At 52.4% G+C, this 16,183-nt stretch overlaps 2 protein-coding genes across 2 annotated transcripts; one reads left to right on the top strand and one right to left on the bottom strand.

Annotated features, from left to right (window-relative positions):
• Positions 1–171: 171 nt before the first annotated feature.
• On the top strand, positions 172–3,911 carry LOC128116189 (keratin, type II cuticular Hb1-like). The gene is made up of 5 exons (XM_052747388.1): positions 172–176; positions 340–574; positions 2,830–3,047; positions 3,323–3,354; positions 3,656–3,911. Exons 1-5 carry the CDS (start codon positions 172–174, stop codon positions 3,802–3,804), a joined length of 639 nt encoding a protein of 212 aa, XP_052603348.1. The 3' UTR covers positions 3,805–3,911.
• A 6,428-nt stretch (positions 3,912–10,339) lies between these two features.
• On the bottom strand, positions 10,340–15,182 carry LOC128116350 (keratin, type II cuticular Hb1). The gene is made up of 9 exons (XM_052747525.1): positions 14,814–15,182; positions 13,946–14,154; positions 13,314–13,374; positions 12,565–12,660; positions 12,232–12,396; positions 11,859–11,984; positions 11,357–11,577; positions 10,791–10,822; positions 10,340–10,506 (listed from the first exon to the last, which is right to left on the bottom strand). Exons 1-9 carry the CDS (start codon positions 15,180–15,182, stop codon positions 10,340–10,342), a joined length of 1,446 nt encoding a protein of 481 aa, XP_052603485.1.
• Between the last annotated feature and the right edge of the window lie 1,001 nt (positions 15,183–16,183).

Consider the following 16,183-nt stretch of genomic DNA (forward strand, 5'->3'; position numbering starts at 1 on the left):
AGGGAATAACACTCAAATTTGACCTCTGGTCTCCACACACACTTTCACACACATGTATACACACACATACACACACACATACCCACACACACATACCACAAATATAATTTCAAATTTTAAATTGTTTTTAACTTTAAGAATTACCACTGGGTTTTCCTAAATGATGGTCATATGTGGTAAGTTTCAGTGTTTGATTTCACAGAGCTTAACTCTTCCTGTCCTTGAGATGAACCCCAGGTTGTCCAGCCCCTAAAGCTCCCTGAGAGATCCCTGGAGTCTGCACCAGGCTCTCTTTACTCCCTGCCAATCTGGCCGATAGAACTCACTGAATTCTCCCAGTAACACGGATGGAGAGCTGGATGCTTGGAGAAGAGGGTTTGGTGGGGACACCAGGTGTCTGGTGGGCACTGAGTTTGCCTTATCCTTGTCTTCCCCTCTCCCTGATTTCTGCTCTGCTGCCCCATCCCAGTGCGAGGAGATGAAGGCCACTGTGCAGAAATGTGTGCAGAGCCCACGGCACAGCAAGGAGGCCCTGAATAGACTTAACCAAGCCATTCAGCAGCTGAAGACAGAGGTGAGCAGTGCTCAGAGCCAGGTGAGGGGTTGGTGGAGGGTGGGTGCCATTACCTATGACACCTTCTCTAGATCCCCTCATTCATAGGAAGGGGTGAGTTGTTTTTGTGTGTGTGTGGTATGTGTGTGTGCGTGCATGTGTGTGAGTGTGTGTAATGTGAGTGTGTGAGTACGTGTGTGTGTGTGTGTGGTGGGTGTGAGTTTGTGAGTGTGTGCAAGAGTGTGTGTGTGTGTGTGTGTGTGTGTGTGTGTGTGTGTGTGTGTGTGTATGTGTGTGTATACAGAAGTATTGGCTGCATGTGCAGCTCATTCTTCTTTTTGCCTGGGCTCTGTTTTATATGGAAAGACAACCAAGAGGATATGTATCAGTGCATATTGCTTGGTCTTCCCTTTATACGTGTTTGTATATTTTTTAATGTCTCTAGGTTTGTTTGGTTTTTGTTTTGCCCTGTAGTAATTCTGAGCTTACGTTCAGAAATGATAAGATTTACCAGAAACTCAGTTTTCCAGTTTTTCCTTAAACACACGAAAATCAAGGTGGGTGTGGTAGCACACATCTGTAACTCCAGCACCCAGAAGACCTCAAGTTCTGGGCCACCTGCGCCGTATCCTGAGTTCAAGAGGGGTCTGAGTTACATGGCTGAGTTACAGAGCTTTAGTTCTGGCTCATCAGCAGAATGTTCACCCTGGTTCTCAGGTCCTTTGCTGGAAAACCAAACATAAAATAGAGCCCTAATGCCAGTGCTTGGGAGGCTGAAGCAGAAGAGTTTCCAGTTGAATCCAGTCTGGGCTGCCCGATGAGGTCCAGGCAGGGCTAGAATAAATGGAGTGAGACACTGTCCCAAAACAAACAGGCAAACCCACAAAAACAATACAGAGAAACAAAAGCCACCCCTTGCCCCCCACAAAACCAAACCAAACATGAAGAGCTGGCAGTAGCAAACCATGATTTCCCGTGGGAGCATCTGGCTACTCCTCACAGGGCACAAGCTCCCTGGCGGTCCACCGTCTCCACCATCCTGACTGTATCCTTTCCTCTGACTTCCTCTGTCTTATGGCAAAGGAAGGACTCTGACTCCATGCTTCTAGAGGAATGTGTCTCTAGAGAGAGCAAATGCATATAGGTAAAGTCCTGGCCACTCCGGGGAGGGGGGTGGGATGGGGTGAGACAGATCAAGTCCCTCTGGGAACAGGATTTTGCGTGTTTGGCATTTGGCCTTGTCATTTTCACTTCCTCCAGGCAGGCCCTGAAGGTGTTTGCGACTCAGGCTCAGGTGCACAGGGAGAGAATGCTTATGGATACCTTCCTTCTCCCCGTCTCTTGCTCTTCAACCTCCTCTCTCTGCCCCCAAAGCCCTCTTTATTAAGTCTGCCTGGCTCATTCTGCGCCCCTGCCCAGGGCTTTTGTTCTGGGTCTGGCTTTACTTTTTGCAGATACAAGTGTCTGGGGCTTGAGGTGTATTCTTGGCATATGGTTCCTTGTTCCGGAGCTGGTGGCTTTGAGGGAAATGAGCTGGTGGGGTCCTAGTGGTGACAGAAAGGGTGGGGAGGCCTACAGTGGCCAAGTCTTCCACTAGCCATGGCTGCCCCCATCGCCCAAGCAGCAGGAACCCTCACCAAGACTGTGTTATGAATACTGTTTCCAGAGATGTGCACTCTAGAGCCTATGGAAAAGGGGTCTTTCTGCTCACTTCCTCTTGGTTTCTGATTTGGGAGTACCGGGGGCAGGGTCCAGAGCCGTTCCCATTTCCTGTGAGCACTTTGCTAATAAGCTACTCCCCAGCCCTCAATCCACTTTTTCAGTGTGAGGTGAGGTCTCCATGAGATTCTCAAAGCTGGCCTTGAGTTCTCCGGAGCCTAGGAAGGCTTTGAACTTTTGATCCTCCTGCCTCAACCTCTCAAGTAGCTGGGATTGCATGTTTGAACCTCAGATACTGTTCATTCTTTATGAAACATTAACCCTAGTTCTCTTGATAAAGTTGCACATCCTCTAATTTTCACTCATGTGAGGAGTGCTATCGTTGAGACACAGTTCTTAGCCATTCCCATTGGTGGCCTCCAGTGTCAACCCTGAGTACAGGAGCGGGCAGTTTTTTCTTTTCTTTTTAGTCTCATGGTCTAGACATACTCAAGTACACACATTTCAGAGCAGGGCCTCCACTTCCTCCTGACCGCAGATCTTCTTCCCACCTTCATTGGCAGGGGGAAACGAGGCTGAGGCTATCTTTCTATCTATGGCCTTTGCTTGGTTCCCAGCCCCGTGAACCAGAGAAAGCCAAAGATGTGGAGGCCCTGCAGGATGTGGCCTCAAGCAGCGCTAAAGGTAAACTGGCCTGGCTGGAGGCTGCCCTGCAGAGGGCCAAGCAGGAGATGGCGCGGCAGCTGCGTGAGTACCAGGAGCTCATGATCGTCAAGCTGGGCCTGGACTTCGAGATCGCCACCTACCGCAGGTTGCTGGAGGGCGAGGAGCAGAGGTGAGGTATCCTGAGGTGAGAGAACCGGTGTCAGGCTCTGGCTCTCCTGCAGCTCTTCCCTGCAGCCCTGGTGTGGGCTGGGCCGGTGTCAGACAGCAGAGCCGTTTGTCTGTCTGTCCATCAAGACGAGGAGACAGTGGTGGGAACCAGGGCCAGACCCCAGGAGGCTGCAGGCTGGAAGGCTCTACCTGGTCTGGGGCCGTGGGAGTCAGAGGTGTCTGTCTTGGGGAACCTGGTAGGGGGACTGACTTAGTTATTGCTTCTTTTTGCTGCAGGCTTTGTCTGGGACTTGGGGCAGGGAGTGCGGGTAAGTGACTTGGGTAAGATGTGAGCTCTCTTCTGGCATCCCCCACCCCCACCATTCCTTTCAGAAGGGGTTACCAGTCTCTCTGTTCAGATCGAGGTTGTGGGGTACTGGTTCTTCTCAGGGGGTGATTCCCTGTATGTGTTCTGGGAAAGGACTGTTATCTACTCCTGGGTGGGAGCCCAACCTCCCGTCGGGTGCCCAGGAGGGTCTTGGAGAAGTCTATGGGCCTCCCTGGCAGGGGTAGGGCGGGAAGGCTTCCCTGAGTGCTTTGGTCTCACCTCTCCCCTGGCTCTCTGTGCAGCTCCAGGCAGCGATGTCGCCGCCGCCGCTGGAGGTCCCGGAGGTCCCGGAGTCTGTTCCCGTGGCCCGGACATGAGCGCCCCCAGCGGGCTGTGCGCGCTCTGCAGCTCCGCGGGCTGTGTCGGCTGCCTTGGCTTCCGCGAATGTTGAACCCTTCCCTCCCCCGCTTCCCTCCAGAGAAGACTAGGAAGGCATGCTTCTGCCCAAAGACTTGGCCCTCTTGTCTCAGATTCCCTCGCCCACAGAGCGGGTCCTCACCTCCTCGTCTCTTTTGCACCTCACCTGGAACTCGATGGGACGCTGGTGTCATCCTGTAGACATGGCCTGTGGCTTAACGGAACCTTGTGCCCTGCTCCTCTGACTTGCCCCATCCCTTTTTTCTAGGCTTCCCCTTTTAATAAAACTTTCAGTGGTGGCTAAGCGGCTAGCCTGTCTGAACCTGACTTCCAGGCTACCCCACAGCCGAGTTCTAGCTCCGACCCATTGCCTCCAACCAATAATACTGGGAAAGAATATGACGGTGTGTGGGTACAAAGTGAGTTACACTTTGGGTGTCTTGTTACTGTACGACTCGGATCTTTATGATGGCAGGTGAATTGTAGGGTGGAGAAAATGAGAAGTGGGTAAATCCCGCAGACTGTGTGCCGGGGTCCACAGTCAGCTATCCTGGCAGAGCAGTCCTGTGTCTACTCACCCACTCCCTTATTCTATCAGTCTTTGTTTTGGAGTTGAGGATAATGAACCCAGTGACATATACATACTAGGAAAGTGCTCTACTATTCAACTACATTCCAGCACCCCTACCCAGTTTTTGAGATGGTTTGTGTGTGTGTGTGTGTGTGTGTGTGTGTGTGTGTGTGTGTGTGTGTGTCTCACTATGCAACTCAGACTGGCATCGGACTTCCTATATGGCCCAGGACTGAACTCAAAATTCTCCTGCCTCAGCATCCCGGGTGCTGGGGTTACAAGCATGCAGCACAACACCCAGCTCCTACTGGAATGCTGATATAAGATCCCATATAGTTCTTAGCCCTGGAGACTGGACAGTGAGTAGGACACTCTAGTCCTGCTCTCTGGAGGCGGGGCACTGGCACAGAAATAGACGGCCAGAAGTAAAGAAGGATGGGACGGGGAAGACCATCCCTCTCCCTCCACTGCCCTGATACACACTAAAGGCCAGGCTCAGGTCGAGGCTGGGCCAAGACAGACAACACTGGGTGGCCCAGGTCTGGGTTCTAACTTAGGAAATGATGGTGGTGGGCAGGAGCAGCACACTGAGGCATGGGGAAACATTCTCACCTCTACTTCCAAACCTGAGGGATAGTTTGGTCTGAGTTTTCACAAAGGACAGAAGACAGGGAAGTTTTCTGAAGGCGGGGTGACCAGAGCAGAGAGTGTTTAGTGAGTCCACATTCTTTCCCGTTGCGAAAAGGATTACATCATCAGTGTGTCTTGGGAACAATAGTTCCTGCTCTCCACGTCTCTGGGTGGGGCGCAGGTGCGTCATTAGCCAGAGGCCCGCATTGCCTTTTAAGGAGCGTAAGTGCCGGAGTGTCTGCTGCTTTCCTGCTGCAGCACCTGAGGAACAGGTATCCGAAAGGCTCCTTTCTTGGGTAAACACGACAGTCTCATGGAAAAGGAATGGATGGAGACTTGGCTTGCTGGTGGCCACAGTGGGTCATCTCTGGTCTCCTCTAACCAGATACTCATTCTTACCGACTCTCCCCACACAAGGAGCCCTGGGAGTGCAGCCCTCTCTGTGAGCTTCCAGAGTCCAGGTTCAGGTCCCTTGTATTTTGCTGGGAGTTAATGAGTTTGATTTTTCAAAGGCAGTTTTGTTTTAGTTTGAGCTCCAATTTCAGTGCATGCGTCAGTGAGGGGCCTTTGAGGAAGTGCAGATGAACGTCTCCGGGACGTAGGCAGTATCCTGCATCCCTCTCCCTGGAGACTGGCTGCCCACATTTTTCCTTTCCAACCCCTATGTTTTGACTTCCCTGGCATCTGTCCAGAGATCCTGAGGGCCTGGGGTCAGGTCTAGGCTAGGCCTAGGGTCATTTGAATCACCAGAATATCTGTGGTTTGGGACCTGTTCTCTGAGAGGTTCCCCAAGCCATGGGCCACATTCCAGTGAGGGATGGGGTGGGGGACCTGGTATTTATGAGGAGTCATTCACTCTGAGTTGAGGTGACTTCTGAAGGAAGCAGGGTTGTCCCCAGTTCAGTCATTGCGTCTCATCACAAGCGTGAGGCAGGAGAGGAAGACAGGAAATGAAGAGTCATGGGAAGAGGGGGAAGATCCATATCCTAGGACTTAGTGTACATGTGTAACTGGCTGAATGAATTTAACCCACTGTCCCGTTCACAGAAGACAGCCTGAAGAGAAAAGAGCCCTTTTTCTGAGAGGCAATTTGAAATGAGTGTTATAGCAACAAATGGGTCATATTTGTTAAAGACCGAGCATGCGACTTTGCATCTAATTTATGGGCATTTATCTCTTTTTTTAATTAGAAATTTTTTATTCATTTTACATACCAACCACAGATCTCCCTCTCATCCCTCCTGCCACCCCCATTCTTCCCTGACATCCCACTCCCCATCCCCTCCTCTGAAAAGGTAAGGCCTCCCATGGGGAGTCAGCAGAGCCTGGTACATTCAGTTGAGGCAGGTCCAAGCCCCACCCCTGTATCAAGGCTGTGCAAGTGTCCCACCATAGGGAGTGGGCTCCAAAAAGCCAGCTCATGCACCGGGCATGGATCCTGATCCTACTGCCAGGGGCTCCTCAAACAGACCAAGCTACACAATTGTCTTTCTTATGCAGAGGGCCTAGTCCAGTCCCAAGGAGGCTCCACAGCTGTTGGTTTAAAGTTCATGAGTTCCTATTAGTTGGTTCGGTTACTCTGTAGATTTCCCCATCATGATCTTGACCCCTTGCTCATAGAATCCCTCTTCCCTCTTTTTTGACTGGACTCTGGGCATTTATCTCTTAATCCACACCTGAACAGTGCATCTCACGAGCCCCCTACAGTTTTTTTTTTAAGATTTATTTTTTAGTTTTATGTGTACACATGTATGCCTGCGTGAATATTTGCAACGTGAATGCAGGTTCCTGAAGAGGCCAGAAGAGGGCATTAAATTCCCTAGAACTGGAGTTGCAGGTGGTTGTGAGCCTCTGATATGAGTGCTGTGCACTGAACTCAGGTCCTGTGGAAGAATAAATGGTTCTTAATTGCCAGGCCATCTCTCCAGCTCCCACAAGAAGGAATTCTTTAGGATAAATAAACCAGTGCATATGTTTTTTCTTAAAATTTAATCTTGACTTATTTTTTACACTTTAAGTTTTGAGCCTGGTTGTAAATTACATCCTTTGACAATAAGTTTAAAAGCCACAACACACACACACACACACACACACACACACACACACACACACACACACACACACACACACACAGTGCTTAAGTCTCTCTCTCCTTTCCTCTCTCCTCCTTAATAAACTGTACTCTGCTCACACAGACTTGTCAGGATATCAGGCCCCAAGGGGAAAGATTCCTTGGGAATGCCCACGCCCACGCCCACGCCAAGAGGTGCATCCATAAAGATGGCCTTCTGATGGCTCCTCGCACCCACTACATCCCTGCCTCACAGTTCATAGCACTCAGATGTGCCGGAAGCTGACCTGGGTTCATATCTCTATTTGAATCCCATGAGGACAGTGACTGTCTCATTCACCTGTCTTTAGGGCCCAACCGTATAAGTAGCTGTGGACAGATATTTGAGACTTTATGCTCTAAGTTGACCTATCCAGGAATATTTTGTGTTTTCGACCCTCCCCCCCACCACTATTAGCACATCCCATCTACATAATCCCTTGAAGTCATTTAAAAAATATGTGTTTATCACAGTGCTGGAGATTGAACCCGGGGCCTTGTGTGTGCCAAGTGTGCACTCTGCTCCAATCTGCATGCACAGCCCTTTGGGAGCATTTAGAATCCCTTTCACAAAAGCGGTGCAAAGCCTAAGGCAGCTGACTTTGCTCGGCTGCAGTTAGATCAACAGCAGGCAGGGACAGGCAGACAAACCCAGGGGTTGGAACATCAAAGACAGCGTTTCCAGAGGAACCCTTCCCAGAAGGCTGCTGGGCGGCATGCGGCTATCACCACTCTGAGTTGACTCCGTGTCCTCCTGTGACACCTGCCTAACCAGCACACGCAAACACACACACACACACACACACACACACACACACACACACACACACACGGTATAGTAATCAGGGCTCTCTAGGGGAGCGGGGCCCACAGAATGCATACATATTACAAAGGGGAGGAATGGCTTACACAGTATGAAGTCCAGCAATGGCTGGCTGCACACCAGGGAAGCTGAAGACCACGCAGCTGTGGGATCTATGAGGCTGCACATCTCCCAGCTGTCCCTGTCTGCCACCGAAGTCTCAGACTCATTGGTCTCGGCCCAGGATGCAAGGCTGGAGAAATGAAGGATGCCGGTATCACTGCAAACAACAGACTAGATGCGCTCACCAACAAGGAGCAAAGACAGGCAGGCCAAAGCAGCAGCATCTTCCTCTCAGACCTCTTTAGAGCTGGGCCATAACGTGCTGCCCACGCTGGGGGAGGGTCTTCCCCCTCAGCTAGTCTTTCCAGGAGACACCCGCATAGATCTGCTCAGGAACAGATTTCTTAGGTGATCCCAGAACCAATTAAGTCGACAATCTAGATTAACCGTCACGTGTAGGATGCTCACATTCCTACACTGCACTCACAAATCCCTGAAGCTTGGAGGATGTGAAGGTTGTGTAGCTGGAACAGAGGAAAGAGAGGATTGGAGCTCAGCAAGATGAAGGAGTGACAGTAGAGCCACCCAGTGGTCCGTCAAGGCCCAGCCTGGCTGGTGAGAGCAGCGAGGTTGACAGGGAGTGGGCAAGAAGTGGCCCATCAAGACTGGAGCTTGATATGAGCTTTTGAACAGAAGGGTCCTAGAGGGCTGTGGCTGTGTCTGGGCTGGGATGTGGTTGGGCCATGGCTACTGCTGTGGCTGTGGCTAGGCTGTGGCTGTTGCTGTGGCTGTGGCTGTAGCTGTGGCTGGGCTGCTGTTCTAGTTATGGCTATGGCTGTGGCTGTGGCAATCTGGGCTAGGTCTGGGCTGGGGCTTCAGGGCTAGAATCTGGATATAGGCTCTACTTTTTAGTTATATGATACCCTAGGGCAGAGAGCTGTCAAGAAGAATCATACTCTCTGGGGCTCTGTCTATCAGAGATGGCTGGCATTGGCTTGACCCTACCTCTGACAAAGCCTTTGTTCAGGCCACTCTCTCCTGCTCTCTCAATAGTCTTCATTGTGGGGGCTTCCATCTCTACAACATCTTCTGAGTCTGGGAGTAGAAGTTTTGAGATGCGTTTTGCTGTAAAGATGTATGTCTGTGGACAAGCCTTAAAGTCACAGGAACAGCCTTGCTGTTCCAGCCCCTAGTTGTAGGATATGAACATTTCTTTCCATGCTTGTGACTTCTGTTCATGAATATGCATGTAATAAGAGGCTGGTGGTAGTTCTGATCCCCGGAGACATTTTACTTTATATCCTACAAAAGAGCAATAACTAATTAATGCAGACAGTGGTTGCTCCTGCCTGGTTATTGTACATCTGTGAAACTGATTTCCTCTCCCGCGGAACCTGAGTTGGGGACCCCTTTGTCATTCAGGTCTTAGCGTTGTGTAAACAGGCAGAGAGGGAGCAAGCAAGCAGCCTACTTTACTCAGCTGGGAAGAGACGGGGCGGCCTGGATTGCTGCTGTGTGCTCTTTACTGTGTTTGAGGCAAGGCAGAAGCTCTGGCAGGGCTCCAAACCCCAGCGGGACTCCATTAGGAAAAGGCAGCCAAATCAAAGGTGTTTTTTGAAGCTTTACATCACATTCGTATATTCATGCCTTTAGGAGTCCAGTAAATTACTCGGGTATGAGTCTTCCCCACCTGACAGTGAGTGATGTTTCCTCAAGCTTCAGGCATTGGGGAAGGCGATGTTTATTGCTGATCATTTACAAAGGTGCTCTGGCTGTTTTCTGGGAGGTAGTGGCGGTTACAGGAAATGAACACAAGCAGCCAACACGGGACTCATGGCAGTTGCACCCCTCGACTAAGAGACAGCCCCTGCCCCAGCCTTTGCTCATCTCTGACGGCTATTTTTTCTCCATCTTGGGAGATGTACTTTTAAAGTGGTATGGGAAAAACTTGTCTCAGCCAGGTCTAAGACTGATGGGAGTCTAGGGACAAGACTGTGCTGGAAGCCCCGCTTTCCCCATGTGATGCTGGAGCCAGGAACCCTGACTCCTCAGAGGGCTAACAGAGACACAGACAAGGCTCAGGGTTGACTACATTAATTTATTGGAAACAGATCAAGACAGAGATTAGAGAGGAAGGGGCAGAGCTGTGGCTCTAGCAACTCGCTCCCAGGTAAGCAGGGTAAGTGCTCTCCTAGCCCCACCCTCCAGACCTCCACCCTGAGGCTCCAAAGGGACTTCTGAGAGCAGGGGCTCATCCAGGGAGACCAGAGGGGCTGAGAGTGAGACTGTCGCTTCAAAGTGAGCACGTTGCGGAGCGCCTTGTTCCAAGTCCCAGTACTGGGCAGCCAGAGACAGCTCAGAGGGAGAAAAGCCATCCCGGGTGAACGCAGCTCCTAACATTTACGGCCACAGGACACAGCAGAGCCACAGGGCGCACACAGGCCTGTGCTCACCGCCAAGTTCCCACTGCAGGGGGCGCTGCAGACGCTGCCGGTCACTGGCCGCGAACCTGACACGCACAGGTCCCCACACACGACCCCTCCGCGGGAGCTGCTGACACCTGCGGGTCCGGGAAGAAAGGATCTGAGCGAGGAAGAGGGGAGGGGCAGTAGCCCAGAAAGCCGCCTGATTTCCTAAGGACCCCGATCCCTAGTCCTTAACTCCTGGGATTAAAAGCCAGACCCACTTCCGGTGAAGCCCTCTGGTTCTATCTAGACCCAAAGACGTGGTCTTTTTGCATGACCCCAAATCCTTCCTGCTACTGTGCATGTAATACCCATCTAAACCCTTCCTTTCAGAAACACTGCCTGCTGTCCCTGGGAGTAAAGCCCCCCGAATACTTACAGACATTCACAGCTCCTACACCTTCACACAGTCTGAGGGAAGACAAGAAAAGAATTGATGAAGCCCAACATAGTAGCAAACACAGGCCCCCAAACTATGCTCCACATGTCAGAATTTGCCCACAAAAGACGATCAAATTATGGCCCACTGTGAACACAGCCTCAAAGGGACCAGTAAAAGATTCCATCCCCAGAATCCAGCTATTGGTCAAGCCAATCCGGCCAAAGGCAAGATGGGGTTTGGTTCCTCTGAGAGGGACTTGTCGGGGACCACCCCCCACACTTATTTACCCCAGGAACTCTTGAGGAATGAGGAATAAGAGACTTAGAAGTAGAGAAGAGAGAGAGAAAACACAGGACAGACTCAAGTGAGCCTGGATACTTATCCACCAGCCCAGACCTTTATTCCAAAGGTCTATTTATAACAATGCCGAGGGGTGGAGCAATAGACCTCCCCCTTGCTAGTTACAGTCACCTGGTGCCCAGGCCCGTGGTCCAATCAACCTCTTATGCAGTCCTGTTGGGTACAGCCACTAGGAAACCTAGTGGGCTCCAAAGGGGACTCACCTGTGCTCCTCGCCCTCCAGCAGGCGCCTGTAGGTGGCGATCTCGATGTCCAGCCCCAGCTTGGAGTTCATCACCTCCTGGTACTCCTTGAGCAGGCAGGCCATGTCCTGCTTGGCCTTCTGCAGGGCAGCCTCCAGCTCAGCCAGCTTGCAGCGGGCATCGGTGAGGGCGGCCTCTCCCTGCTGCTCAGACTGGGTCACTGCGGCCTCCAGCTTGTTGTTCTGGGGACACAGAAGAGAAAGAGATCGCCTATGGTCCCTGGGTTGCTCTATGTATTACCTGGATGTATCTAGTCTGCTACCAGCTGGGAAACATCCTTCACCCTCAAATAAGAAATTTTTCTTTATAGATGTGGCTCAACCTGAGTGACCGTGGTCAGGATTCTGTTCATATACACAGGAGGTATACTAAATGGTAAGATCCAAGCAGGGCACATGCTGGCCCTATGGCACTGAGTAGGCACCCAGCCTCCCTGGTCTCAGCACAGCTGACCCCTACATACCTGGCACTTGGCGTTCTCAATCTCGGCTGTCAGCCTCTGGATGATGCGGTTCAGCTCATTCATCTCCTCTCTGGTGCGACGCAGGGTCTCCCCATGCCGGATCACTGTGGCCTTCATCTCCTCACACTGGGGATGGGGGAAACAGAGATGCCCATGAGGCACAGGATGCAACATCCACCCAGTGAGCACACCACCACTGAGTGTGCAAGGTGTGCAAGATGCACAGCAGCACAGTGCTCAGCCGGGGCTGCCTCCTCCACTTGAGAGCTGTCTGCAATCTTCTTGCGACTCTTGGGGTGCATGAAACCTTTTCTGATAGATCCTGGAGTCCTTCCCACTGTCATGTCTAAGGACAGGTGTTGTGACCACTCACCTTGGTGCGGTACCAGGACTCAGCCTCTGCCCGGCTGCGGGTGGCAATGTCATCATACTGAGCCTTGATCTCAGCCACGATGCAGTCCATGTTCAGGTCCCGGCTGTTGTCCATCTTGACGATGACAGAGGTGTCTGAGATATGGGCATGAAGGATTCTGGTCTCCTGCAGGGGGAGGAAACAGCAGTTGAAAAAAGCTTGTTGAAAATTCAGTCTATCCCCACATACCTGTGTAAGCCTCTCAGACCTCCCCTGGTCCACACAGGACTTCACAGCCATGGAATGACTGTCTTCAGTCTACTTGCCAGGCTTCCACCTGGCTGCTGCCCTCACCTCCTCATACAGTCTCCTGAGGAAGTCGATTTCCTGGGTCAGTGCCTCTGCATTGGCCTCCTGGTCTGACTTGCGCAGGTAAGCACAGTCCACGTCCTGGGAAAGAGGGATGTGTGAGCCTATTTTCTCATCCATCCCGTGCAGCTTAGGGAAGAAAGGTCCCAGTGTTTCTATGTGCAACCCATCTCTGCTTCCCTTCCCAGCATGCACTTGGCAGCTCCTCTCTGTGGAGACTCTCATGCTTTGCAGACTCTCCCTGCCTCTTCGCCTTGGCCCCAAGTGATTCTGTACTGCTCCAGCAAGCCTCCCAGATGGGTTCCAGCTGTGCCATTGGAGCCTGTCCTGCCCCCAACAATGGTCCCTGTCTCTCTTCCATCATTCCTTATACACTTGGTTGAGTCCTGGCATGGTGGTCTGACTTGTGGAGTGGGAGGTAGACCACACAACTGCTCAGTGGCGGAATGAAGCCCAGTGGTTCCCTCGGACGCAAGCCACAGACTACAGCCTTTAAAGCAGGATAAGGCAGCAGAGGTCAGTGTGACCATCCACTGAAGCAGGGCCACTAGACATTCCAGGCGATTTGCCCTTTGTCCCAGACTTGCCATGAGTTCCTTCTCAGGAAATTTCCCATCCGACATGAAAGGTTCATACCCTTGCTCCCTTCAATTAGCACCAGATCCTCTCTCTTCAAGCACAGCGTGTCCCTCAGGTACCCATGTTACCCTGCCTCCCACACCCCTGCTACTTGCCTTCTTCAGAGCCACAAACTCATTCTCGGCTGTGGCTCTCAGAGAAACTTCCTCCTCGTACCTGACATAAAGAGAGGAGAGGTCAGGCAGAGAAGGGGGTCTCTGAACCCCACATGGCCAGTCCTGCTTTAAGATCCCCTTAGGAGAGGAATGAAGGCTCAGCCTCAAAGTGAACATCATGTATTCTTGGGCATATAGTCCTAGCCTTCCCTTACATACATGCCAGTTCTAGCCTAGCTGCTGAAAGACCCAGAGAGCCAGGGCTGAGAACCTAAGGCTGTGGGACATTCTGGGCCTGTGTCCTGGCTCCCCAATGCCCTAGGCTGCATCCACTTGGCTACTACAGTACAGAGGCCAAAAGTCAGATGGAGCAGGTAGAGTGTCCGTGAGTGTCCTTCCCCAGAGGGGAGTGGGACAGAGTGCTAGACAGTTTCCAGCTGAGTTAGATAGAGTCTGACCAAAGGCACCAGGTCCCCTTCAGGTGACTATCTAGACAGAAATTCTGTAGATGGCAGGATCTAGCACTGCCATAGCTCCGGGGCCACACACTTTCCTGGAAACAATGTCACTTCCTGTGCCTTGATTTCCATCTAGGTGAAATCCTGTGTCAGCTCCCCATACACTGTCCTCACCTCTTCTTGTAGCCCTCCATGGCCTCCTGGGCATGGTTGAGCTCAGCAGCCAGCCTCCCGCTGTCAGCCTCCACACACTCAGCCTCCCTCCTCAGGGTCTCGATGTAGCCCTCGAACAGCGGCTCCACGTTGCTCTCACAGCACTTGCGATTCTGGTAGAACTCCCACTTGGTCTCCAGCAGCTTGTTCTGCTGCTCCAGGAAGCGCACCTGCCATGGGAGTGAGAAGGGGTTCAGGGGCAGATCTGGGGTGATGGTGGAGAGGAGGTGAAGGGGCTCTGGGAAGGAGCCCAATTCTCCATTCCCTTGTCTTGGCTCTGCCTCAGCTTTCCCACTTGGGGAGAGCACAAGGGACCGGGGCAGTGCCCATACTCACAGATGCAGGTGGCCACTTCAGTGTCCTGTGCTGGGCTTGGTACTCTCCTCTGAAGCTAGGAAGGCAGGAGCCCCCACAAGCAGAGCACCCACAATCACATCCCAGGATGAGGGACTGGCATGGAGCCAGGGAGACAGTGTCACAGGCCCTTTGGAGGAGCTAACTAGGCTGGCCTCTGCCCCTCCTCCAGCAGTCCACATCCCTTCCTGTCAGCTCAAGTGCAACCTTCCTCTTTGGGCTGCCCACAGCCCCATGCTGCAGTCCCCTGGACCTCCCTGCAGTCAGCTTGTATCCAGGGCAGCCTGGCCATCAGCCCTACTTCTCAGGACTGGCAGAAGATCCCTGTGGTTCTTAGTGTGCCCATCTGGACACACCTCTCTCTTGAGACCAGGGGCTCAATAGGAGAGGTCTTTCTGCCTCCTGTGCCCCTCAGTGTTCAGCCTTGGCCATGCCTATGATGGGCTCCAGGAAGGGGCTGGTCCAGGACACCCACCTTGTCGATGAAGGCTGCAAACTTGCTGTTGAGACACTTGATCTGTTCCTTCTCCTCATGCTTCACACACTGAGCATTGGGGTCGATCTCCAGGTTGAGGGGTGTGAGCAGGCTCTCATTGACAGAGACTGTGGTGATGCAGGGGGGTGTGGGCCCGCAGACACCTCCAGAGCGGTATCCGAAGCTGCGTCCACAGGAGCCGGAGCGGAAGGCCCCACAGACGCTGCGGCTGCCGAAGCCCCCTGAGAGTCCGCGGTAGCAGGAGATGCCGCGGTAGGGAGCTGCGGAGATGCAGCATCGGCCAGGCCTGGGCCCGCAGGCTGAGGCGCAGCTGAAGGCTTGGCCACAGAATCCTGATCCGCAGGTCATTGTGCTTTTGAAGATGGACTGAGGAGTTCTGAAAGGGAGCTCCGGAGTCCTGATGGAAACTCCAATGTGCTAATCCAGATGCCTGGGTCCTATTTATGGCAGATTCTCAGGGGTTTGGCTAAGAACGTGGTTGAGGCAATTGGACTTTATGGGCTTGGGCGGTTAGCCCTGTCCAAGCCTCTCTAGAACGTGCTTTAATGGTGGAGTGGCCCGCACCCTCCTCTTTGTAAAGCACGCCAGCCTGTGCCTGGGGCACTCAGCTGGTTGCATCTTCAAAGTGCCTGAGGTGGGGCATGCGCACTCTGCAGCATCAGGGAGGGCAGGAAAGACCCATGCATACAGGAGAGCCAGGAATGGGGTGCAGTTGCCCTTGCGCCTTCAGTGACTGTGTGGGGAGACAGGCACTCCAGCAAGTCTGGGGAATCAACACCCAACCTCCAGAGGCTTTGGTCCGGGACTTCAGCTGCCCCCCAGCAGAGTGGGATCCCTTCCCTCCGTGCTGTGTTCTCCGAGCACTGCTCTTCCTGAAGTGGTAGCACCCAGTGCAAGGCTAAGTATCTGTCTGTTTAGTCCTCTAAAAGCTAACTGGAATTTCCAGAAGGTGCGACGCACTGTCCTTAGGTACTTCAGCATCCCCACCCCCAATTAAACCCAGGGTCTTGAGTGTACTAGTAAGTGCTCTACCCCTGAGTGACACCCCGCCCCCCCTTCAACGTACATTTCTTAAAAATACGAGCAGTACCCTTTTCACACCCAAGAAAATCAACAAATCTAGAAAAGCACTAGAATCTATTCGGTATTCAGTTTCCCCAGCTGTCCTAGGATTATTTTAAAGCAGGTTTTTAACAATTTAACATGTCACTCTCGCCCTTGTGCCCTCTGTATGGGATGCCAGAGCTTCGGACCGATTGCTCCACTGGGACATCCTAGGTATGTGTGGCAGCTGAAGTCTAATCCGTTGACTCTCTGGCTCTTTGGTTTTGTTGCGGACATTCGAGCCC

The sequence above is a fragment of the Peromyscus californicus genome, unplaced genomic scaffold, assembly GCF_007827085.1.
Source record: "Peromyscus californicus insignis strain IS unplaced genomic scaffold, ASM782708v3 Scaffold_20__1_contigs__length_68692818, whole genome shotgun sequence".
Lineage (NCBI taxonomy): Eukaryota > Metazoa > Chordata > Mammalia > Rodentia > Cricetidae > Peromyscus > Peromyscus californicus.